The 19,099-nt window shown below is 39.7% G+C and overlaps 5 protein-coding genes across 7 annotated transcripts; all 5 read left to right on the forward strand.

The window, feature by feature from the left end:
- Positions 1–9: 9 nt before the first annotated feature.
- On the forward strand, positions 10–6,324 carry rbm24b (RNA binding motif protein 24b). Its single transcript, XM_049730167.2, has 4 exons — positions 10–569; positions 1,172–1,295; positions 1,656–1,710; positions 4,600–6,324. Exons 1-4 carry the CDS (start codon positions 402–404, stop codon positions 4,967–4,969), a joined length of 717 nt encoding a protein of 238 aa, XP_049586124.1. The 5' UTR covers positions 10–401; the 3' UTR covers positions 4,970–6,324.
- Positions 6,325–6,556: 232 nt separating this feature from the next.
- On the forward strand, positions 6,557–8,671 carry grinab (glutamate receptor, ionotropic, N-methyl D-aspartate-associated protein 1b (glutamate binding)). The gene is made up of 6 exons (XM_049729923.1): positions 6,557–6,982; positions 7,065–7,180; positions 7,517–7,717; positions 7,881–8,009; positions 8,090–8,233; positions 8,310–8,671. The coding sequence occupies exons 1-6, from the start codon at positions 6,685–6,687 to the stop codon at positions 8,460–8,462; spliced, it is 1,041 nt and encodes a 346-aa protein (XP_049585880.1). The 5' UTR covers positions 6,557–6,684; the 3' UTR covers positions 8,463–8,671.
- Positions 8,672–9,006: 335 nt separating this feature from the next.
- On the forward strand, positions 9,007–12,558 carry smpd5 (sphingomyelin phosphodiesterase 5). The gene is made up of 8 exons (XM_049729922.1): positions 9,007–9,134; positions 10,094–11,182; positions 11,257–11,332; positions 11,396–11,536; positions 11,619–11,708; positions 11,785–11,848; positions 11,925–12,084; positions 12,162–12,558. The coding sequence occupies exons 2-8, from the start codon at positions 10,148–10,150 to the stop codon at positions 12,252–12,254; spliced, it is 1,659 nt and encodes a 552-aa protein (XP_049585879.1). The 5' UTR covers positions 9,007–9,134; positions 10,094–10,147; the 3' UTR covers positions 12,255–12,558.
- A 257-nt stretch (positions 12,559–12,815) lies between these two features.
- Positions 12,816–14,627, forward strand: malsu1 (mitochondrial assembly of ribosomal large subunit 1). Its single transcript, XM_049729924.2, has 4 exons — positions 12,816–13,295; positions 13,940–14,115; positions 14,198–14,279; positions 14,366–14,627. Exons 1-4 carry the CDS (start codon positions 12,998–13,000, stop codon positions 14,518–14,520), a joined length of 711 nt encoding a protein of 236 aa, XP_049585881.1. The 5' UTR covers positions 12,816–12,997; the 3' UTR covers positions 14,521–14,627.
- Positions 14,628–14,788: 161 nt separating this feature from the next.
- On the forward strand, positions 14,789–18,766 carry LOC125974954 (peptide YY-like). 3 transcript variants are annotated; one of them, XM_049729926.2, is made up of 5 exons: positions 14,789–14,986; positions 16,916–17,055; positions 17,167–17,338; positions 17,414–17,503; positions 18,205–18,766. In XM_049729926.2, the coding sequence occupies exons 3-5, from the start codon at positions 17,181–17,183 to the stop codon at positions 18,230–18,232; spliced, it is 276 nt and encodes a 91-aa protein (XP_049585883.1). In that variant the 5' UTR covers positions 14,789–14,986; positions 16,916–17,055; positions 17,167–17,180; the 3' UTR covers positions 18,233–18,766. The 3 variants fall into 3 exon arrangements, with proteins under 3 accessions (XP_049585883.1, XP_049585882.1, XP_049585884.1); XM_049729925.2 differs by lacking the exon at positions 16,916–17,055; XM_049729927.2 differs by lacking the exon at positions 14,789–14,986 and having other exon boundaries at positions 15,408–17,055.
- The last annotated feature ends 333 nt before the right edge of the window (positions 18,767–19,099 follow it).

A 19,099-nucleotide genomic window follows, 5' to 3' on the forward strand; every position in this document is an offset into this window, starting at 1 on the left:
CCAACCAACAGGGGGCGCTCAGCACACAAGTATCACCTCAATACAACGCTACAAAACCACACAATGTAATAAACAAGAGTACATTTTACGTTCATTTTTTTGGGGCACTTTTTCGCACTTCGGTGGGGCACTTCTAGCGGTGGGGCACTTGTTGCGTGATGCTCGCTTCTTGGGTGGAGTTATTTCGACGTGTCGAATATTCTGACAAGTGGGCAACAAACTAACAGGTGTCCTCTTCCTCCTCCTCCTCCTCCTCGCTAGCGACAGGAGGACTTGTCCTGTCTAAGCCACACTCTCCACACACTCTTCCTCAACTCAGACGTTTTTCTTAGCTCCTAAGTGCCTTTTTTCCCCATCCAGTTTATTTTGTAACTTCTCTAACTCAATTAACTCCATAAGATATGCATTCGGCTCAGAAAGACACCACCTTCACTAAGATCTTCGTGGGAGGTCTCCCTTACCACACCACCGACTCCAGTCTCAGGAAGTACTTCGAGGTCTTCGGGGACATTGAAGAGGCTGTGGTCATCACAGACCGACAGACGGGGAAGTCCAGAGGTTATGGATTTGTAAGTGTTTAAAAAAAAAAAAAAAAGTTGGCGTTTTGTAACGTTACTTTAGCACGTGCTCTGTTGCTGCCAATATGACTATGACATGTTGACATGTGTCCATGAGTCAAGTTAATGGGAGCACCATGTATACAAGCAAAAGTGGCAAAGTTACTCTTAAGTAAAAATAAATACAAATATATATTTTTTAATCTGTTAGTTGCAGCTCTGGAAAATACTGTATTGAGACCAGTTTCTAGCATGAGTAAAACCAAACTTCAAAAATTCTCTGCATTAGGCCTACTGACAGCACAACTCGTAAATTCCAAAACATACTTTTATTTATTATGTTTTTGCAAAAAAAAAAAAAAAATTGTTAGAATAGGCCATGTATGTTGTCAGCACAAAGAAAAAAAATATCTGCACACAAAATTGTTTCCATATCTTGTTTTTTTTTCCCATCGAATCGTCTGTGGAGATTGAAAAAAGTTAGACCATTTTGAGAAATTTAAAGAGACCCATTTATTAGCTACCATCCTTAAGTTTTGGGCTCCACTGGTTAAATCATTTTTTATAGAAATGCATGTTATTGTATTAAAGTCTCATTCATTGTCTTCCTACAGGTGACCATGGCAGACCGGGCTTCTGCTGATCGAGCCTGCAAAGACCCCAACCCCATTATAGATGGCAGAAAGGCCAATGTGAACTTGGCCTACCTTGGAGCCAAGCCCAGGGTCATACAGCCAGGTGAGAGGTGTTCATTGTTCACTCCAGGACGGCTATTTATTTGGATACTCACTCAATATCATCGTAAAGCTACAAAACAGGAAATGTCAACAAAAAATAATAATATCGAGTTTTTGCAAGTGGCAGTGTAAAAAAAAAAAAACACTAAAATATTTGAAATTACTGTGCTTTTTTTTTAAGCATTATTTTTCCAGTGAAGAAAACAAATTCTACAAATTATTAATATGATAAAAATATCACTCAAAGGGAATTTTCCCCATTTTCCTTATTGTGTTGTCATTTTTATTTATTTATTTTATTTCATATTTATAGTGTTTATAGACTCCAGCGCTCACATTTAACTTTTTCTGCCTTTTCTAGGCTTTGCATTTGGCATGCCTCAGATCCACCCAGCATTCATCCAAAGGCCTTATGGGTATGTTGCACAATCTATGCCCCCCCCCCCCTCCCGAAAACAAAAACAGGATTGTCACTTTATCATGACATTTTTTATTGACTATCACCTGTTTAAACCTTGCTGAATGAGGACATACGAGAGATGATGAGTGCTCCTCTCGGCAATCACTGTGACGGAATTGAACATGTGTCCCTCACCCCACCCCCCCTTCCTCTTCTTTAGCCAACTGCCGGATTGACTTCATGTTTGTGTCTCTCTCTGATCTGACAGGCTCGGTAACGGTTAAAATAGCAGATGATGATTTGAGGAATAGCTGAGTCTACTATTGGGCAGAGCGCTAAAGTGTTACCTGTAAACATACACAAACGAGCTGAAAATGGTGACTAGATGCATGGGTGTCTTTTATTTTTTAATTTTTGGTGTTTTTATTTTTTTTTTGGTTGGTTTTCATAGCACATAGATTGGTGTGTGCCTTGTTTTTCAGTATGATGTGGTGTTCAGCTTAACTTGTGTGCTCATTTCTATTTGGGGCTGGGGAGTTTATTTTTGTTCACGATTTGAGTTTTGCTAGGACGGTGTAACTCCGCGAACGCGGTGTTGAATTTTTAATTCTTTGTGCTGAGTGTAGCCTGCTGTTTATTCTGCCTCCTTTCAGTTTTTTCTTAAAGTTAACATTAAGACGTTCATGTTTTGTTGTGAACGGACACAAAAGGAAACAATTTTCGGATTCTCTGCAACAAAACAAACACTTGGCCTGCATGCAGGAGTTTGGTTTCCTTTCAATTAACCCATTGCTTTGAGTCGGGTTGTACACCCACAATGCCGAGCAGAAAATAACTCCGCCAACTGGAGACCTCTGGGTCAATAGACAAATGTTACGGGCTGCAGACACGAGATCTGTACGCGCCTCACGGGCAGCAGCTGTCTGCTACGACGATCTCCGCGGCCTCTCAAATTCGGATGGAAAAAAAACAAGGAGCGGCGCTGTTAATAATGCATGGCATAGGCTTCGCTGCTCAGCTGTGGACAACAGGTGGAAGCCTTTTGGTCCCATGCTGCAGATTATCCATGTGTCCTGGCGACTTACAAAGCACCTTTATTTAGCTGCCCACTTGACTGGAATAACTGTAAAATATGCATCAAAGCAAGGACAGGCTTCTTTGTGAAAGCAGTCCGATTAAAACAAGGTCACGGTCAAGGGCTACGTTTGTGAAAACTGACGGGCAAAATCATTTTCTCATCAGCAGTAGGATAACAAAACCAATATAAAAAAAAATAATTCTGAATATAATAACTAAACTACAATCAAAGCCAACAAAACCCTCTGGGCAAAAGGCGCCTTACTTTGAAGAATCTAAATTATAAACTATTCTGTTTTTGTTAACTTTTTTGTGTTGATCAAATAATTCCATTAAAATTTCTACATAATGTTGTTTCCAAACTTTTGACGAATACTGTAAAAGAAGAGACATTTCTTATTTTCTAACCTTCAACTAGGAAAGTGAACTTTGTGGCAATGGCATGAATGTAAAAAAAACAAAACATCCACAAAATACAGAAAAACAACCGCCATTTTTTTCCCCGCATATAAATGTAACGGTTGTTTGTCAAAACTAAGAATAGCCAGATGATTATTTGCCAATTTGATATTTTGTGTAAGCCATGAGATGAGAGATGGCCGAGTCGCCTCATTTAACGAGTGCCCCGCCACGAAAAGAGATCAGCATGTCCTTTGGACATGACAAGGGCGGCAAAAATAGCCTTGTCTCCAGCCTCCCTTGTCAATCAACTTGGCATGTGTACATTTGTGTGTGTGTGTGTGTGTTTGGGGGGGGGGGGGTCTCTTGTATGTCCACAAGAGGGACAGATATAACCCCTTCACACCTGCTCTTCCATATATTTTTCTGAGTGACTTGCTCCACTTCTATCACTTGAGTAAAGTGGAACGCACACAAGTTTTTACAAAGTTGACCAAAAATAAATGCGGGGAACCTTTGACATAGTATGTGATACTTAAGGATTTCATTTATAAATTGCACAGATGGTTCAGGTTATTTATAGATAAGATAATAAAAGAAAGGGAAAAAAGTAAAGTTCAAATAAGTTGTAATGTAAGAGGGCTCTTTTAAGGGTTAATGTATCAAACAAACGTTTTCTAGTTTTTTTTTAATTCCATGATGAGATTATTTTAATACTTTTTATTTTTGCATTTTTGGTGCATCTGATTACATTTTTTGGACTGTAAGGCGCATTTAAAATCCTTTATTTTAAAATTGTATGGATGTCAAATTGAAGTCGAATATAGTTCGACTTATTTGCTGTGCTGGTTTGTTTCCCATTGTGCCGTACACAGTATATGGAAATTTCCCAAAACAGGACCTTATAGTCCGAAAAATGATGGTATGTTGTGTTCAAAAAGTGTTAATAGTACATTTTAAGGTTTTGGAAGGGCTTAGACCTCTCAATTGTTCAAACTGTTGCAACTCTCCAGAAGGTAGCCTCGCCCCTCTTCAGTTTCCCAATCAGTGAAGTGGACTTGTTTGCAGTTGATTGTTTTTGTTTGTGTTGAAGGATCCTAACATGTTTGGGCATGCCTGTACGTGTGCTGTTGCCGTGTGGGCACGATCATGTCCACTTCATTCCTTGACGTAGTGTCGTGCGGTCGGCTCGCATTTTGTGGCCGGGTTGCGGCGCCGGGTTGACGTTTTAAGATTCAGGTGCTTTTATTGCGCTTGTGGTTTTTTGCTGCTTTCTTAACTTTTCTTATCTCGGTAGGGATTTTTCCCCCCCAGTTGTTAATGAATGGACTTGCTGTGTTTTTTGAGGACTTGGATTGACGTATTTGTGGCGCCTGCAGGATGGCCCGTTGCCGCTTACCTTTGACATCATTGCCTTTTTGTCCCACAGGATCCCGGCTCACTATGTCTACCCTCAGGCCTTTGTCCAGCCCAGTATGGTGATCCCTCATGTCCAACCCTCAAGTGCCACGGCGACAGCTGCCGCCGCCGCAGCCACATCGCCATACCTCGACTACACTGGAGCCGCTTATGCTCAGTATTCGGCCGCAGCTGCCACCGCTGCCGCTGCAGCTGCCGCCGCCTATGAGCAGTATCCGTACGCGGCCTCCCCGGCCCCGACGGGCTACATGACCACAGCCGGCTACGGCTACACGCTCCAGCAGCCGCTCGCCGCCGCCGCCACCCCGGGGGCTGCGGCCGCCGCCGCCGCCTTCAGCCAGTACCAGCCTCAGCAGCTGCAGACGGATCGCATGCAGTGAAAAGAAAATGACGTAGTTGAAAAGTCATCACCCCCTGACTGGGGTTATGTTACTGTACATTGAGGGTCATCCGCACAAGCTTTTAACTTGAAAAAGTGAAGAAAATCACAGGACGTGCAAACATATGCTGTGTTTTATTCAAATTAGATCAGTATTTTCTTTTTTCATTATTTAATATTTATACATCGACAAAAAAAAAGATTAACTAAAGCAGACTAACTGAACCTCATGATTAGTTTTTGTACATATATATATTCTGTAAGTGTTTCCTAGCGCATTCATGTCTTATGATAAAGTGTCTTCCCCAACACTACTATATACCAAAACGTGTATAGAAATATGAGCGAATCACTCGTGGTGCATTTTTCAGGATTTGTATCAGCTGAATCTATGCAGACCGTTTCCCCTTAAGTATGTAGATTAAAAAAAAAACAAAAAAAAACTTAGGGATATTGGGCTTCTGGGTGAAATTTTAAAATGAACCACAAATGTACTACAATCTTACCGGAGGACCTTAATTTGACTTGAATCAACAATACATGATCAGCAGTACTTCATCATTGTGAGGCTGCAAATGGGTTCTCAACAGGGCATTGAGCTAAGTGTTAGTTTTGTTAGCAGCTTGCAAATGAGTCAGGCTGGAAAACTCGAAATTGTCATGCATCAAGCACCCGTTGTGAATTTCGCCATTCAGTTTGTTAGAGCAGCAGGTTGTGCAAAAAGTATTGAAACATTGCACTGCGGGACTTCTGCGACATCTGTTTTTCGAAAAGGTCAAATTGAGTTCACCTCTGAAATTTGGAGTGCATTTTTAGGTTTAACTAGAAATTTAATTTCAATTATCAAGATGGGGAGGTGGGCACTGAGTTCCCTCACTCATGAATTGCACATCAAGCAAGCTCAGCAAAAAAAGGTGTTTGAATGTGAATCTTAAATTTTCTTTCCGAATGTGCCTTTTAAATTATGCTATTTATGTATTTATTATGGAAGCTTACAATAATAAACAGTCTATTTTTGTGTTTGCTTTTTAGTTAGGTCCACTGCAACGTTCATGAAGAGCATGCTGTGAATGTTTAAAGCCTGCAGTTTGTATAAAGAACAAAAGAAGAGTGGAACAGTAGCAATAACTTTTGTGGATTTATAATGTTTGTCTTATAGACTATTTAATGTTGCCTTTTTTTTAATATCTATACTTGACCACTTTGATAGGAATCTTATGAACTTGAAACATCTGATGTCATCTTGACACTGAATGTAAAGTGCAAAGGTATTTTGCCTTGCATTTTACAATGCATTAAAAAAAGAGTACATCTGGAAATTTGTTGTATGTGAAATAAAGGGAAATTACCACCAAATGTTAATTTTTCTGTTCTATTTTTTCTAATAGGCTTTGAATTCATGTAATATTTTGTATGAAGAAAAATAAAAGTGCTCAAGACTGTGCCCAATGAGGAAATATGAGTTATTTTACCGCAACAGGAGGCTATTTATAGTATTTCAATTATTTTAGAAATAATACGCGTTATTGTAGTGACACAAAAACGATCGGATGATGAAATAATTACGCGACCCGGAAATGACGAAATCACGTGACAGTGACGTCACGTACTGTGTCACTGACACTTTCCAGCCGAGCGCACTTGTTTTTTGTCGTCCTTGTGTAATTCGTAAACATACAAACGGAACGTCTACTCTACAATTAGCTGCATTTTAAAATGGCCACGGATAAAACTGCATACACTCGGCTGGAAAATGAATTAGCGCCGCCGTCGTATGAAGATACCACGTCAGGCCCGAACATATTCGTGGACTCTCCCGGCGGTGTCCCGCTACCGCCGCCGTCCTATGCTGATACCACGTCAGGCCCGAACAGTTTCGTGGGCTCACCCGGCGGTGTCCCTCTACCTCCACCGGCTGCTTTTGGGCCTGGTGTACCTGGAGCTTTCGGGATGAGCAACAAAACATCCTCGCCGTATTCGCCACCTTCCTACGGCTTTCACGACGATATATGCGGTAAGCAACCGTGTGTGACCACACCCCCCTTTTTATATTTCTTACTGTACATTAATTATTATTTATACTTTCTTGTTGGTAGCTGACCCTTCAGGTGATGCTTACCACAGTGTGGAGGACCCGCCATCATTTGATGAGAATGAAGACATAAGTTTCGGACTGGATAATAAAACCATAAGAAGAGCTTTCATTCGGAAGGTACGATGAGAAATGATGAAAAATATTACAGTGAAAGAAATTATTAAATTGGCAGTACAGTGGCCTAATACAATGTCATCCATTCTTAATGGAGCCAAAGTACATGTTGCAAAATATAATCCGACAATAATGCTGTATATTCTTTAACCTGTGCAAAAAAAACCCACAAATAATATTACTGCAGCTTACTGGGTTGCTTAGATGTGAGAGTCGTCTTTTGTTTGTGTCTTTATGATTGTATTATACTGCCCCCCTGTGGTCAAGGCACAAACCTGAATGAGCGCAATTAATGTACTTCGTATAACTAAAAAATATGTTGTTGCTTTCACCCTGCAGGTGTTCTTGGTGCTAACTGCTCAATTGACAGTTACGTTCACCTTCGTGATGGTTTTCACCTTTGTAGCCCAAATCAAATTGTACGCAAGAGAGAACTTCTGGCCATACATCGTGGCTTACATCATATTCTTCGCGAGCGTGTGCGCCATCGGCTGCTTTGGAGATCTCCGCAGGAAGCATCCATGGAACCTGATTGCATTAGTAAGCAATATTTTACTTTCCTGGTTTGTTCTATATATGTATTTTTTTGGTTTAAACCAAATTCTACAATTCAAATTATGTAAAGTTTGTGTGCATTTGTGCAATTAATTTATTTCAGTTTTTTTTTAATAGTTCTCACTATCAATAATTGTCTTGTTTTCAGTCCATCCTGACCCTGAGCCTTTCGTATATGGTGGGAATGATTGCCAGCTTTCATGAAACCGACGTAGTGGTCATAGCATTGGGCATCACAGCGGTGGTCTGCTTCACAGTGGTCATCTTCTCTCTCCAGGTTTCTATTTGACACATGCAGCGCAACAAGTTTGAGGAGCAGCGTGACTTCTAAATGCCATGCTTGTCATCCCTCCACAGACCAAGTATGACTTCACTTCCTGTTATGGTGTGATGTTCGTCTGCTTGGTTGTCCTTATCCTCTTCGGCCTGCTATGCATCATCATGCAGAATAAGGTCCTGCACTTATTCTATGCTGGACTGGGAGCCTTGCTTTTCACCTGTGTAAGTCATCCACTTTGAAATTTCTTATGAGTAGGTTCATTTAATGTCATGTCTTGAGTTCTTTCTTTTGTTCCAGTTTTTGGCAGTGGACACCCAGCTACTACTTGGCAACAAGAAGCTGTCCCTGCATCCTGAAGAATACGTATTTGCCGCACTCAATCTGTATATGGACGTCATCAATATCTTTCTCTACATTCTCACAATTGTGGGAAGGGCCAGGGGCAACTGAGCGACAGAAAGTGGGAGAACATTTTTGCTGATTGTGTTGTTGAAGTGAGATCTTCTTGTCACTTTTTTTTGTTGCAAATCATAGTGGTAAATTATCTTTTTTTCACCTTGTCTTTTATAAAAATCGAAATGTTAATCAGTGCTGACACTCTTCTGAAAGTTTATGTAGATTGTAATATTTTTCCTCATTAAACCTTTAAGTACATCACAGTTAGTGCAAAAAGTTGTCATATATTTGACTAATTGCTCATATTTGCACGTTTTTCCAAATGTGTGTGCTCTTAAAACCGGATAAAAAGATGAAGATGTAAACTATAAATGTTCAAACTCACTAATGCAGTGTTCCTGAAAATCTTTGTTTGAACTATGATGCGGTTCAGATTACAGCTTGTACTTTGACCTCAATTCATTTCTTATCACAATTTGTCAACGCTTTTAGTGACAAACGTGAAACAAAAACAAGCCTTTATTTTGCCTTAAACAGAGCAAATGTCAAGCCACATAACTTTGCCACCTACAAAAACTGAATTTCTGCGTCGCTCAAGTATCGACCGTGCCTGGGTCAGGTATGTTCATCACGTGGCCACAGGTGAGATCACGTGACATGGGTTTAAACCACCCGTGTGACGTCATTACGGATCGGCAAACTCGGTCCATAATGAGGGACTACGTGGTAAGTATCTGATTTGGATCACTTCATTAAATCACTCCTTTCTTTTTCTTAAAACGTCAAGTTTATTATTTAATACACTAATACAAGACTTGAAATGTTACACTAATGCGTAGATTTACTCCAACATGTCGTACTGTCGAAACGGTCCGCCCTAGTTTTCTTGCCGAAAGGTAGGAATGTCTTAAATTAGCCTTCAAGGCTAACCATCATTGCATAAATTTCATACATTCGCACATTATATCGGGATTATGTCGGAAAACTTGAACACGTCCTCGTACATCATACGACAGAACCCGCGACATCTAATAGTGTATTTTGTTTTTGTGTTTACAACTATGTTAGCTTAGCATACCTAAACAGGAGCGATGACTGGAGTACACACCTGAAGGAGGAAGAAATGTTGAGTCGGAAGTAAAACGAGCACGAAAGAAAAGTTTGAATCGTCAGTCATAAAGCAAAATGTGATACAGAAAATAAAACGACAGCAACATGAGTGAAAGCTAGTTTGAACCGATGACTGTCAATATTCAACTTCCTGGTTGTTTGAATGTTCCGCCCGCCCTGAATTCAGCTGACTCATTTAAAATACATTACAGGCGTTGTATTGCTGGTAAAGTAAGACGTTATCTTTTCCTGGCACGCTTTTTATGATGCACAATATAGTATGTTACTAAATTAATTTTAATGTCAATAGATGCATGAGTAATTTTGTAATGTATGTCTCTTGGCGCCCACCTTTTTTGTCTTATCTTGGTTAGCACGTTTGCCTCACAGTTTGAAATTCAAATTAATAATCCAGCAGTTCAGCTTTTCTGTGTGGAGTTTGAATCCTGCATTCGGAAATGCAACATAGCAAAATAATAACTAGTGAAATATTGTTGGGCAGCATCGCTCATCTTGTAAAACCACATTCTATTGTAAGGCAGTGTCATAACGTAACTTTTTTTCCTTCTCTTTAGTGTTCAGTGGAGAGATGCGGCGACACCTAAATTTAGTCTGGTGAGCTTTGCACCATGGCCCTGCAGACATCCCCATTCTCTAACCGGTGTGCTTCAGTCACCCACGCGGTGGGATGGGTGTTGATCCTGCCATGTTTCTGGTTCCTCGACCGCCTCATCGCCGTGTGCAAGCTGACCACCCTCGAGCGGAGACGAGAAGACACGTGCTACCTCTACCCCCTCAAGGTTGTCTTCGGCTCCATCGTGTTCTTCGTCCTCTTTGTGGTGACTGCTCCCGTGGCCTTGCTGGGCTTCCTACTGTGGGCCCCGCTGCAGGCGTGCCGCAGACCCTTTTGCTACCACCGAGAGTCAGCGTCGCTCCAAAGTGAGACGCACACAGGCTTGGAACTTGAGGGAAAGGGGTCGTTCGTCTTCGCCTCGGCCAACTTGTGTCTCTTACCTGACAGTCTGGCTCGCTTTAACAATCTGGGACACACCCAGAAAAGAGCCGCGGCTATCGGCGAGTGTATCGCTCGGGGCGTGGGCCGACCCAATATCCGTATCGTTATCGACTCTCCCAGCAGCTGCGGTGCTCTTAGCCCTTCCAACAGTATACTCCCCACGTCGAGCGCCTTGATGTACGGCGCGACAGACAGACAGGCTTCAATCCCAAATCTCAACAGCGATGTGGTTTACGTCCCCTGTGATGACACAATAGAACCCTCCGAAATCATCCAGCACAACTCCAACCAGAACTCCAACCGGCAGAATCGGCGTTTGCTCTCTCAGGGACTCGGCCAGCTGGGCGACGTGCCATGGGAAGTGTCCACCATGTTTCCCGCCCATGTGGACATTCTTTGTTTAGAAGAAGTGTTTGATAAGAGGGCCGCGCAGAAACTCACCCATGCGCTGAGTCCTTTGTTTGCGCATATACTCTACGACATCGGGGGGTACGCCTGCCAACCCCCGTGTAGCTGTTCCTCTTTTAAGTTCTTCAACAGCGGCCTCTTCTTGGCCAGCCGATTCCCCGTCGTGGACGCCGAGTACCACTGCTTTCCCAACAGTAAAGGTGAAGACGCGCTGGCTGCCAAGGGCCTTCTTTCCACTAAGGTGCTTATTTTCTTTTTTTTGTTTTAACGACTCCATCAGGCCCACAAATCAAAAATGAATTGTTTTATTTCCAGGTGTTCCTCGGGAAAAATCAGAAGCAGACGAAACTGGTTGGTTATTTCAACTGTATCCATCTTCATGCACCAGAAGGTAAAGAAACATCTCCTAGTTTGAGAAGATTGAAAGGTAAACATGACTGACTTTTTGAATAAGGTGAAGGAGCGATCCGCTGTGAGCAGCTGAACATGGTCACCAAGTGGATTGGTGATTTCCAAGCAGCCAATAGGCAGCCGGATGAAGAAGTGGTTTTTGATGTGCTCTGTGGAGACTTCAACTTTGACAACTGCTCACCGGGTGTGTTTTACTCTCCCGCCAGTGCCATTTGCCCCCAATTTATCCACTTTAATATCAACCTTGTTCTCTCTCGTCTGTCTAGATGACACCTTGGAACAAAATCACAGTCTCTTTGAGGAATACAAAGACCCTTGCAGAGCAGGGCCGGGGAAAGAGAAGCCCTGGGTCATTGGTGCGTACGTTTGGCCAAAACACGTGATGTGCCGTTTGATGATAAAATAATATAAATGGTCGTTTCTGCATTACAGGAACTTTGCTCGAGCAGCCAACGTTGTATGACGATGCTGTAAACAGCCCAGAAAACCTGCAAAAGTAAAACGTGGAAATCATCTGAATATCAACAGAAATGAAATAATGGCAAAAAAATAAATTTTATGTCCGTATGCAGAACGTTGGAGAATGACATGCTGAGAAAGCGTTACATCTGCCCTCCCGTTCCCGCCGCTGGCTCGCCATTGGTTTACCCTGAAACTGACCAGCCGTGGATTGGACGGAGGATTGATTATATCCTATTTCGGGAAAAGTCCTTATCCAAGCACTGCCAAACCGTATGTAAACACTATTAATGATCCTTTTATATGATGTGTTGATGTATAAAATTAATGTTTTTCTCCTCTTCTTTTAGGAAGTGGAAGAGGTATCATTTATTACCCAATTGGCTGGCTTGACAGACCATATTCCTGTGGGCTTGAGACTGAATGTCCGAATGGACTCATGACTTTGTTGAAAAGTTAGCGCTAAAACTATTTTATTTACAGAGAAAGGGAACAAAATGTACCAAAAGTACATTGCTGCATAGCCATAATAACCTTATGTTTACATGCTGTATTTCAATTTTAAAATGTAATGCTGATACACTAGAAATATCTAAAATATCTCAGGTGGTGTTAGTATCAGCTTGTCTGAATACTCAAGGTATTCAATACTGCACATTAAGGCTTCTTCTGGATTTTTTAAATACATAGTTTTTATTTCATTGCAGGAATTCTGCACAGAAATAAACAATAATTATTGTTTATAAATGCGTTTGCTTTTTCCCTCTTGACACTGTGACGCACTTTGTTCCCGCTTATCTAATTCCAGCACGTTTTTTTGTAACCGTTTCTGTAATAGCCAGCATGACCAGAAAATCTGGTTTCCATTTGTTACATTTCAACGTCACCCCGTGTTTAGACTTCAGAAGTGAAACAAACTTTTTTTTTTTAATTAAACTTCCCTTGCGTTATATGTATTTTTAGTTTTTTATTATTATTTTTTTATTGTAACAATTCATCGTCCATAAAACACCTGCAGCACGATTCGGTTGAAGTTGATAGGGGGCGCTATGTACAGCTGCACGGTGTATCACAGCACACGAAGAAGACTTGCGAACCAATCAAATTCCAAGCACGTATTGTACTTCCGTGTTTATCCTGTAGAAAGTAGAAGGTTGTTGGCGTCGCGTCGTACTAATATCAAACAATGAATATTTTTAAGTGCATTAACCCACTTGTATGTGCAAGTAAATTATTAATAGAGCAGAGTAGTGTCTTTACAAGGCAGTGTTTGGTCGCTAAAGTTCCTTGTCATCGCCGTTACATTCGTCGACATTTGACATGTTTAACCACATGCTCTTCGCATACGCACCACTTGAACAAGAAAAGATGCTTTTCGGAAATGGACTCCGGCCATCGTGATTTACTGACGAGGTCTGACGTTATTCGGGATGAATCACTCGAGATGGATGGCGACTCTAATGACAAGCGTCACCCGAGCCAAAGTGAGTTAAAACCTTCCATTTGATTTCATTATAGCCACCGAGGGGTGTAATTTCATCCCGTTCGGCGTTTTGAAAGATGCTAATTTCCTTCATTGCAAAGATTTATGGAATTGAAGTAGCGTTGAAAAAGTAATTACAGTATTCACATTAAAGTGGCTTCAATTTAGATGGTGTCAGTTTCCTAATTTCCCATATTTTCATAAATCGCAATATGTAGAGAACCGGGGATAAGTAGATCTTTCATAATTCTGGTCTGAGTTATTCCTTAAGTTCAATTTAGCATTTTGAAATAGTCATGCCATTAATTGTATCAAACATTGGAGTTTGGAAAAATACAATTATGACCTAATTGCAGTTCAGATTTTTTGTGCAATATTTAAATAAGGTGCAAGATGTTTTATATGATGACTTATATGTCAATGTCTTGCAATATTGATGAAATCAGTCATTCTCCACTAGGTTGCATAACTACAGTCTTTAAGTATGTACTTCTTAGCGTCCTTAAGCTTTCATTCACTTGTGCATTACCAGTACAGCAAGTGTCAAGTACATGTTGCTTGTGTCTGACCTTGCAGTTGTATTTTTTTTACAAAGTAATTTGTTTCCCTGTTCATAAATATTTTGATGAGTGTTCTAATCTGCAGGGCCCCCTGAGACGTTCAACCTGGACGTGCTTGTGGCTCTCCTACGTCAAGAAAACGCCGCTGACATCTGCGTGATTAAAGTACCCGAGCACATCAAATACACCGAGTACTTCATCGTTGTCAGCGGCGTATCACCGAGACACCTACGCGCAATGGCACTTTATGCCATTAAAGTAGTAAGTGACCTGCAATTTATCAATTTACTTCTGACACCTCTCAGCAGTTTTTTCTCTCAACAATCCCCACTACATCTTTTAGTACAAATTCATGAAGAAAGATCACGATGCTCATGTTAAGCTCGAAGGAAAGACTGCAGACAACTGGATGTGTATTGACTTTGGTATGTATCGTATTCACTTTATTTATTTTGAAGGTCACACTTGCAAGTATAAATTTCACATGTTTTTTTTTTTTTGTTCCCCTCAGGCAATATAGTTGTTCACTTCATGCTTCCAGAAACTAGAGAAGAGTACGAACTGGACAAACTGTGGACTCTGCGCTCCTACGATGAGCAGCTAAGCAAAATTCCTGATGAGAAGCTGCCCGAGGACTTCATATATGACCTAGAAGACACTAAATGATAAAACACATTTTCAATCTGAATTATGTTATCGGATAATTTTTCTTTTTTGTGAGAAATTCCTTGTGAAATAATATGGACGGTTTAAAATAAATTCATATTTTTCTACATCGCTCTTTGCTAATTTTTTCACTGAGGACAGCAGTCACCTTAATTATTTAGTATTTTTCCTTGACATTTTTCTTTCCACTAAATACCAGTAATGCCTTAAATTTGTCATTAAGTTTGAAGAACATAAACAATTCTCGGCCTGGCAAGTGACCGTTTTATGTCATTTACCCCGCTGTGCGTCACACTGGATCAGAACATTAGCAAAATGTCCAACTAATGAATTTAGAGATTAGAACCCCCACTCAATGCCTTCTGCTCTTCAATATTTTTTCCCACAGGATGATGATGTGAAGATGAATGACTTACACCATTAGCCAGCATGACGGAAAATGTGAAGAAACAATGCACAACAACAGGTAAGCAAATATTATCCTGCTAGTAGAACCTCAGTACTACCATGTCTCGTGTTGTCATTAACCACTGCAGTCATTCTACCAGCACGAGTCATCTCCATTAATGGCCATTGTGTTTACATACTGTGAAAGAAAAATGAGGTTTCTTCACTTTGGACACCACAGCTCATTACTTTTTTAAAGACAGCCGACTGATTTTTAAAGCAAAAGTGTTGATCAAACTTTTTGCTCACACTGTTACTTATTGGTGAGTCACTAATGAGTAGTGGGCACACTTCGTTTCGGGTTGGGTGGGTTTGATCGTCACCAAGTAACGTGAGAATATGAGTGTGATTAATCATCAGCGAGTGTGTGTGTGTATATACATATATATTATTTTAATTATATATTTATTGTTTTTATATCTATTATATTATTAATTATTTTAATTAATTATTTTAATTGTATTCTTCGAATAGCACGCAAATGTATTATCCTCCCGTGCTTGTTTTATTGAAAAATACAGAAACGGCTAAAAGTTGTTTTTGCACATTTTGTGCAAAGATTTCATAATCCACCGTAATGCTCTTCTCATTCTCACCAAATAGTTGTGTTAAAGTGGCCTGAAAGCTTTTGAGACCTCCATTACCTACACCTCAAACATTTCAGTACTGACAATTTTTAGATGATTTTGGAGCTTTTTTTTTTTTTTTTTTGCCGAGTTGTTTTCTGTGTGGGCAGCAGTGCTGCTGTTTACAATCCATTCAAATTGCACTGATGTGTTTGCAAAGGCATGCTCTTGTTTAATTTATGTAATTTTGCTTTTATTAAGCTTTTACCTCAGATTAATCGTGTTATTTGTTCATGCGGGCTCTGTGCAAAGTGATCACAATTCTCCTTAATGTGAAAACATATCATCAGCCATTGCTATAAACTCGACATTCTTATAGTTGTTGGGAAAAAAAAAAGCCTCTCTAATTTTTGTCACCATTACAAATGATCAGGTCGCCCCATTGATTTTCTTATTTAATATTTAAAGGCTTGAAATTGAAATCAATTGTACGCCAGCCAGTGTGTGTTTGTGCAATTCATTTAAGTTTAATGGCTTAATGGACGTCGGCTGCTTAGGAGCCGATCATGTTGTAAAACGCAACATTTGCTGAGGATATGTACGATTCAAAAGGTATTGATCCTCTTGTGCACATGTGGACTCCCTGCACTCTAATGCACTTAGCCACAATTTTCTACGGTCTGTGTGGTACAAACGTATTTGGACAAAGATGTTAAGTGCCCTTGATGTCATCATCAGGAAAATGTATCAGAATAATGAAACATTGTGATCTTACTTGCACAGTGTCATAACAACACAATAACAAGCCACTTAAAATATAATTGTTTCATTTTATACAATTTTTAGATTTGTATGCGGGTGTTTTTGAAAACAACCCGTCTTTAAGAAAATGTTCATATGATCATACTATTTAAAATGAAATTCTAAAACTTGAATTAAAATCCTGTGTTGGCCTGAAATCAAGAAGTCTATGCCTTTATTATATTTATTAATTATTAATTGTCACTTTGCCCAAATATTATTGCACCCTCAAAATGGGGATCCTCTGCATAAAATAGCATAAAATGTAATTCTCAAATGGTACATACCATAAAATTTAAGCATTTACCTCAATCACAACATGATTGATTAATATTAAATTCATTTTAGTGATGATGTACAAAAAAGCCTTGATTCTAGGCTTGATTCAATGTGGAATTTTTTTGGGTAAAGTTGTGTACAGTGATTCACAAGTGAAATGATGTGCAACATGTGAGAATACGCAAAGGTCATCTCAATTTGATGTCTTACGCATTTAGTATTTAGTCACAAAGTGACAAATACTGACTTTTGTGTCATTGGTGGAGATTACTAATTGAATGAGATTGTGAATGTTTCTCAAGAGGGTTGTTGGTGAGTGAAATTTGCCGCCTCCCCCATTTGACACACCCTGTATAAAACCCTGGCGACGCTTGGAGGCTGACACAAGAGCTTGGAAAACATCACAAGTCACCTCCAGGCATAATCTTCATCTTCTAACAACGTACGTTTTTCGGGATGTTCGCTTATTTGCTTTCTGGATAAGAAATTGTGCTTTTTTGGGGGGATACTGGATGATGATTCTAAAGTTTTTGGTTTCTTCCATGTGATCCAGGATTCTCTGCTGGGATGTCGCTGGTTGTGGTCCTCTGCCTGCTGGCTTGCGTTCACTCGGGCATTGCGTATCCACGCAAGCCTGTCAGCCCTAAAGAAGGAGCACCCCCGGAGGAGTTGGCCAAATACTACTCTGCACTCCGGCACTACATCAATCTCATTACGAGGCAGAGGTGAGTGACAATGTGGTCGGTGTCATTACTGACAGCGAAGTATTGACATGTTGCTCGGCTCTTATTTTTGCACAGATATGGAAAACGAGACCTTCCGGATACAATGTTTTCTGATGTGTTTGTAAAGGAGAGCACAGAGGCCGTCCCCGAGTCCAGTTATGGCAGGTATGAATTGCAACACAGCATCATTTTTGTTTTATAGTTATGGGCATTTAGTTTTTTTTCTTTTTTTAAGAATTACACGAGCAATATTTTGTAACTTTGTAGTATTAAAATTAGCATTCACATATCTCCAGATTGCAAGATTTCAAATCATTTCAGGGTCTTGAGATAACAAACGGAACGTCACACTTTGTGCGTAGAAGCAGACAGATTTAAAAAAAAAAAAAAAAGGGCAGTGACGCTTGTTAGATGGTCTCCGGTGTGCTCTAAATATTTTGTTGCTTTTTGTTAATGACAAAATGTAACTCATTCTCTGACAGATGTTTTACTTTTTGCTCTAGCAAAGACTCATTTCAACTGCAAATAAATATATAGGACAGTTCTCATTATTTAAGGGATATTTTTTTAATGTTTATAGTAACGTGAATCCCTCAGAGGATACGTAAGTTTCACTTCAATTATTAATTTTTAATCACACATTATATTGTTATTAAACATCATAAAAGGTTATAGCTGCTCTACTGTAGTGTTTTTTTTTTTTTTGCTGTTGTATATAGCTTGGTGTTTAGCTACCTCTTAATAGTCCTATTAGAAATATAGTAATACTTACAAACAGATGCTTAAAAATAAGTTGCTACTTTATTGTTCTTGCCACAATTGATTCTGTTCTATTGGAATAATTTGTAACTTTTGTTGTGTTGTAGGTACGATGAGCTGCCGGTATGGTGGTGATGATGCTGGAGTTACTTAAAATATTTAATTTGGGTTTGGCTGTCATTTGTGTTGCATGGAATATTGTGTTTACGAGAAGTACGTGTATATTGTAATTTAATCATGTTTATCCGCGTCTTCTGGTCCAATTTGCAGCGTCCTTTGTGTAGCAGTGCCCTCTAGTGGTGAATTTTGGTACATTTATATTTTGGTACTGCAGCAAACCATTTGATTGTGTTTTGTGTTTGAGACAGGAAAGAAATCCAAAAATGACCAACAGTTATGAATACAAATTAACTTTTATTTGGATAATTTTAATGTAACTTTTATATGTTATCCATTTGAAACAAATCATTTAAGTAGAGATTATTTTTATGTACCTAAGTGCAGGGCATAATGTTATGAATGAAATGTCTTTTTTTTTTTTTTTTTTAGCACTACCCTACTACACTACTGTGTTTTATTTTTTGGTGGTGGCACTTGATGGAAAAAGTTTGAGAACTGTTCCATGTCAACTGTGAATTTCGTTTAAATAAATGTGAAAATAGACAAAATCTTCTATTGCCCCTATTTAGTTGTTGTTGTAAATGACTTGCTTCACTTTTTCAAGGGAGTGCAGGCCAAGAGGCAGCAACAAACAAATATAAAATGCTTTTAAATAATAATACTAATGAATCACTTTTATTTTATTGCCCTTTAGAGAAAACACTGTGGTAATCATTTGAGACAAGTTGGAAAACAACATAAACTTTGTTTTATCATTCCCAAGAAGAAGCTGTAAGTAAATTAATGAGTCCCGTGCAGCTATAAAAGCTTTCTGCAGCAGTTCAATGTTTGAAAGAGAGATGAGCCATAGCAGTATATAACGGTGTTTTCAGCATAGTAATA

The sequence above is a fragment of the Syngnathus scovelli genome, chromosome 9 (assembly GCF_024217435.2).
Source record: "Syngnathus scovelli strain Florida chromosome 9, RoL_Ssco_1.2, whole genome shotgun sequence".
Lineage (NCBI taxonomy): Eukaryota > Metazoa > Chordata > Actinopteri > Syngnathiformes > Syngnathidae > Syngnathus > Syngnathus scovelli.

Coding starts and splice junctions, on each gene's coding strand:
- smpd5 (XM_049729922.1), top strand. CDS start 10,148: ATGGCCCTGCAGACATCCCCATTCTCTAACCGGTGTGCTTCAGTCACC. Junction 11,709..11,784: donor AGAGAAGCCCTGGGTCATTG/GTGCGTACGTTT, acceptor TCTGCATTACAG/GAACTTTGCTCGAGCAGCCA. Junction 12,085..12,161: donor TATCCAAGCACTGCCAAACC/GTATGTAAACAC, acceptor CTCTTCTTTTAG/GAAGTGGAAGAGGTATCATT.
- grinab (XM_049729923.1), top strand. CDS start 6,685: ATGGCCACGGATAAAACTGCATACACTCGGCTGGAAAATGAATTAGCG. Junction 7,181..7,516: donor GAAGAGCTTTCATTCGGAAG/GTACGATGAGAA, acceptor TTCACCCTGCAG/GTGTTCTTGGTGCTAACTGC. Junction 7,718..7,880: donor CATGGAACCTGATTGCATTA/GTAAGCAATATT, acceptor TCTTGTTTTCAG/TCCATCCTGACCCTGAGCCT.
- malsu1 (XM_049729924.2), top strand. CDS start 12,998: ATGAATATTTTTAAGTGCATTAACCCACTTGTATGTGCAAGTAAATTA. Junction 14,116..14,197: donor CACTTTATGCCATTAAAGTA/GTAAGTGACCTG, acceptor TACATCTTTTAG/TACAAATTCATGAAGAAAGA. Junction 14,280..14,365: donor CTGGATGTGTATTGACTTTG/GTATGTATCGTA, acceptor TGTTCCCCTCAG/GCAATATAGTTGTTCACTTC.
- LOC125974954 (XM_049729925.2), top strand. CDS start 14,950: ATGACGGAAAATGTGAAGAAACAATGCACAACAACAG. Junction 17,339..17,413: donor AATCTCATTACGAGGCAGAG/GTGAGTGACAAT, acceptor ATTTTTGCACAG/ATATGGAAAACGAGACCTTC. Junction 17,504..18,204: donor CCCGAGTCCAGTTATGGCAG/GTATGAATTGCA, acceptor GTTGTGTTGTAG/GTACGATGAGCTGCCGGTAT.
- rbm24b (XM_049730167.2), top strand. CDS start 402: ATGCATTCGGCTCAGAAAGACACCACCTTCACTAAGATCTTCGTGGGA. Junction 570..1,171: donor AGTCCAGAGGTTATGGATTT/GTAAGTGTTTAA, acceptor GTCTTCCTACAG/GTGACCATGGCAGACCGGGC. Junction 1,711..4,599: donor TTCATCCAAAGGCCTTATGG/GTATGTTGCACA, acceptor TTTGTCCCACAG/GATCCCGGCTCACTATGTCT.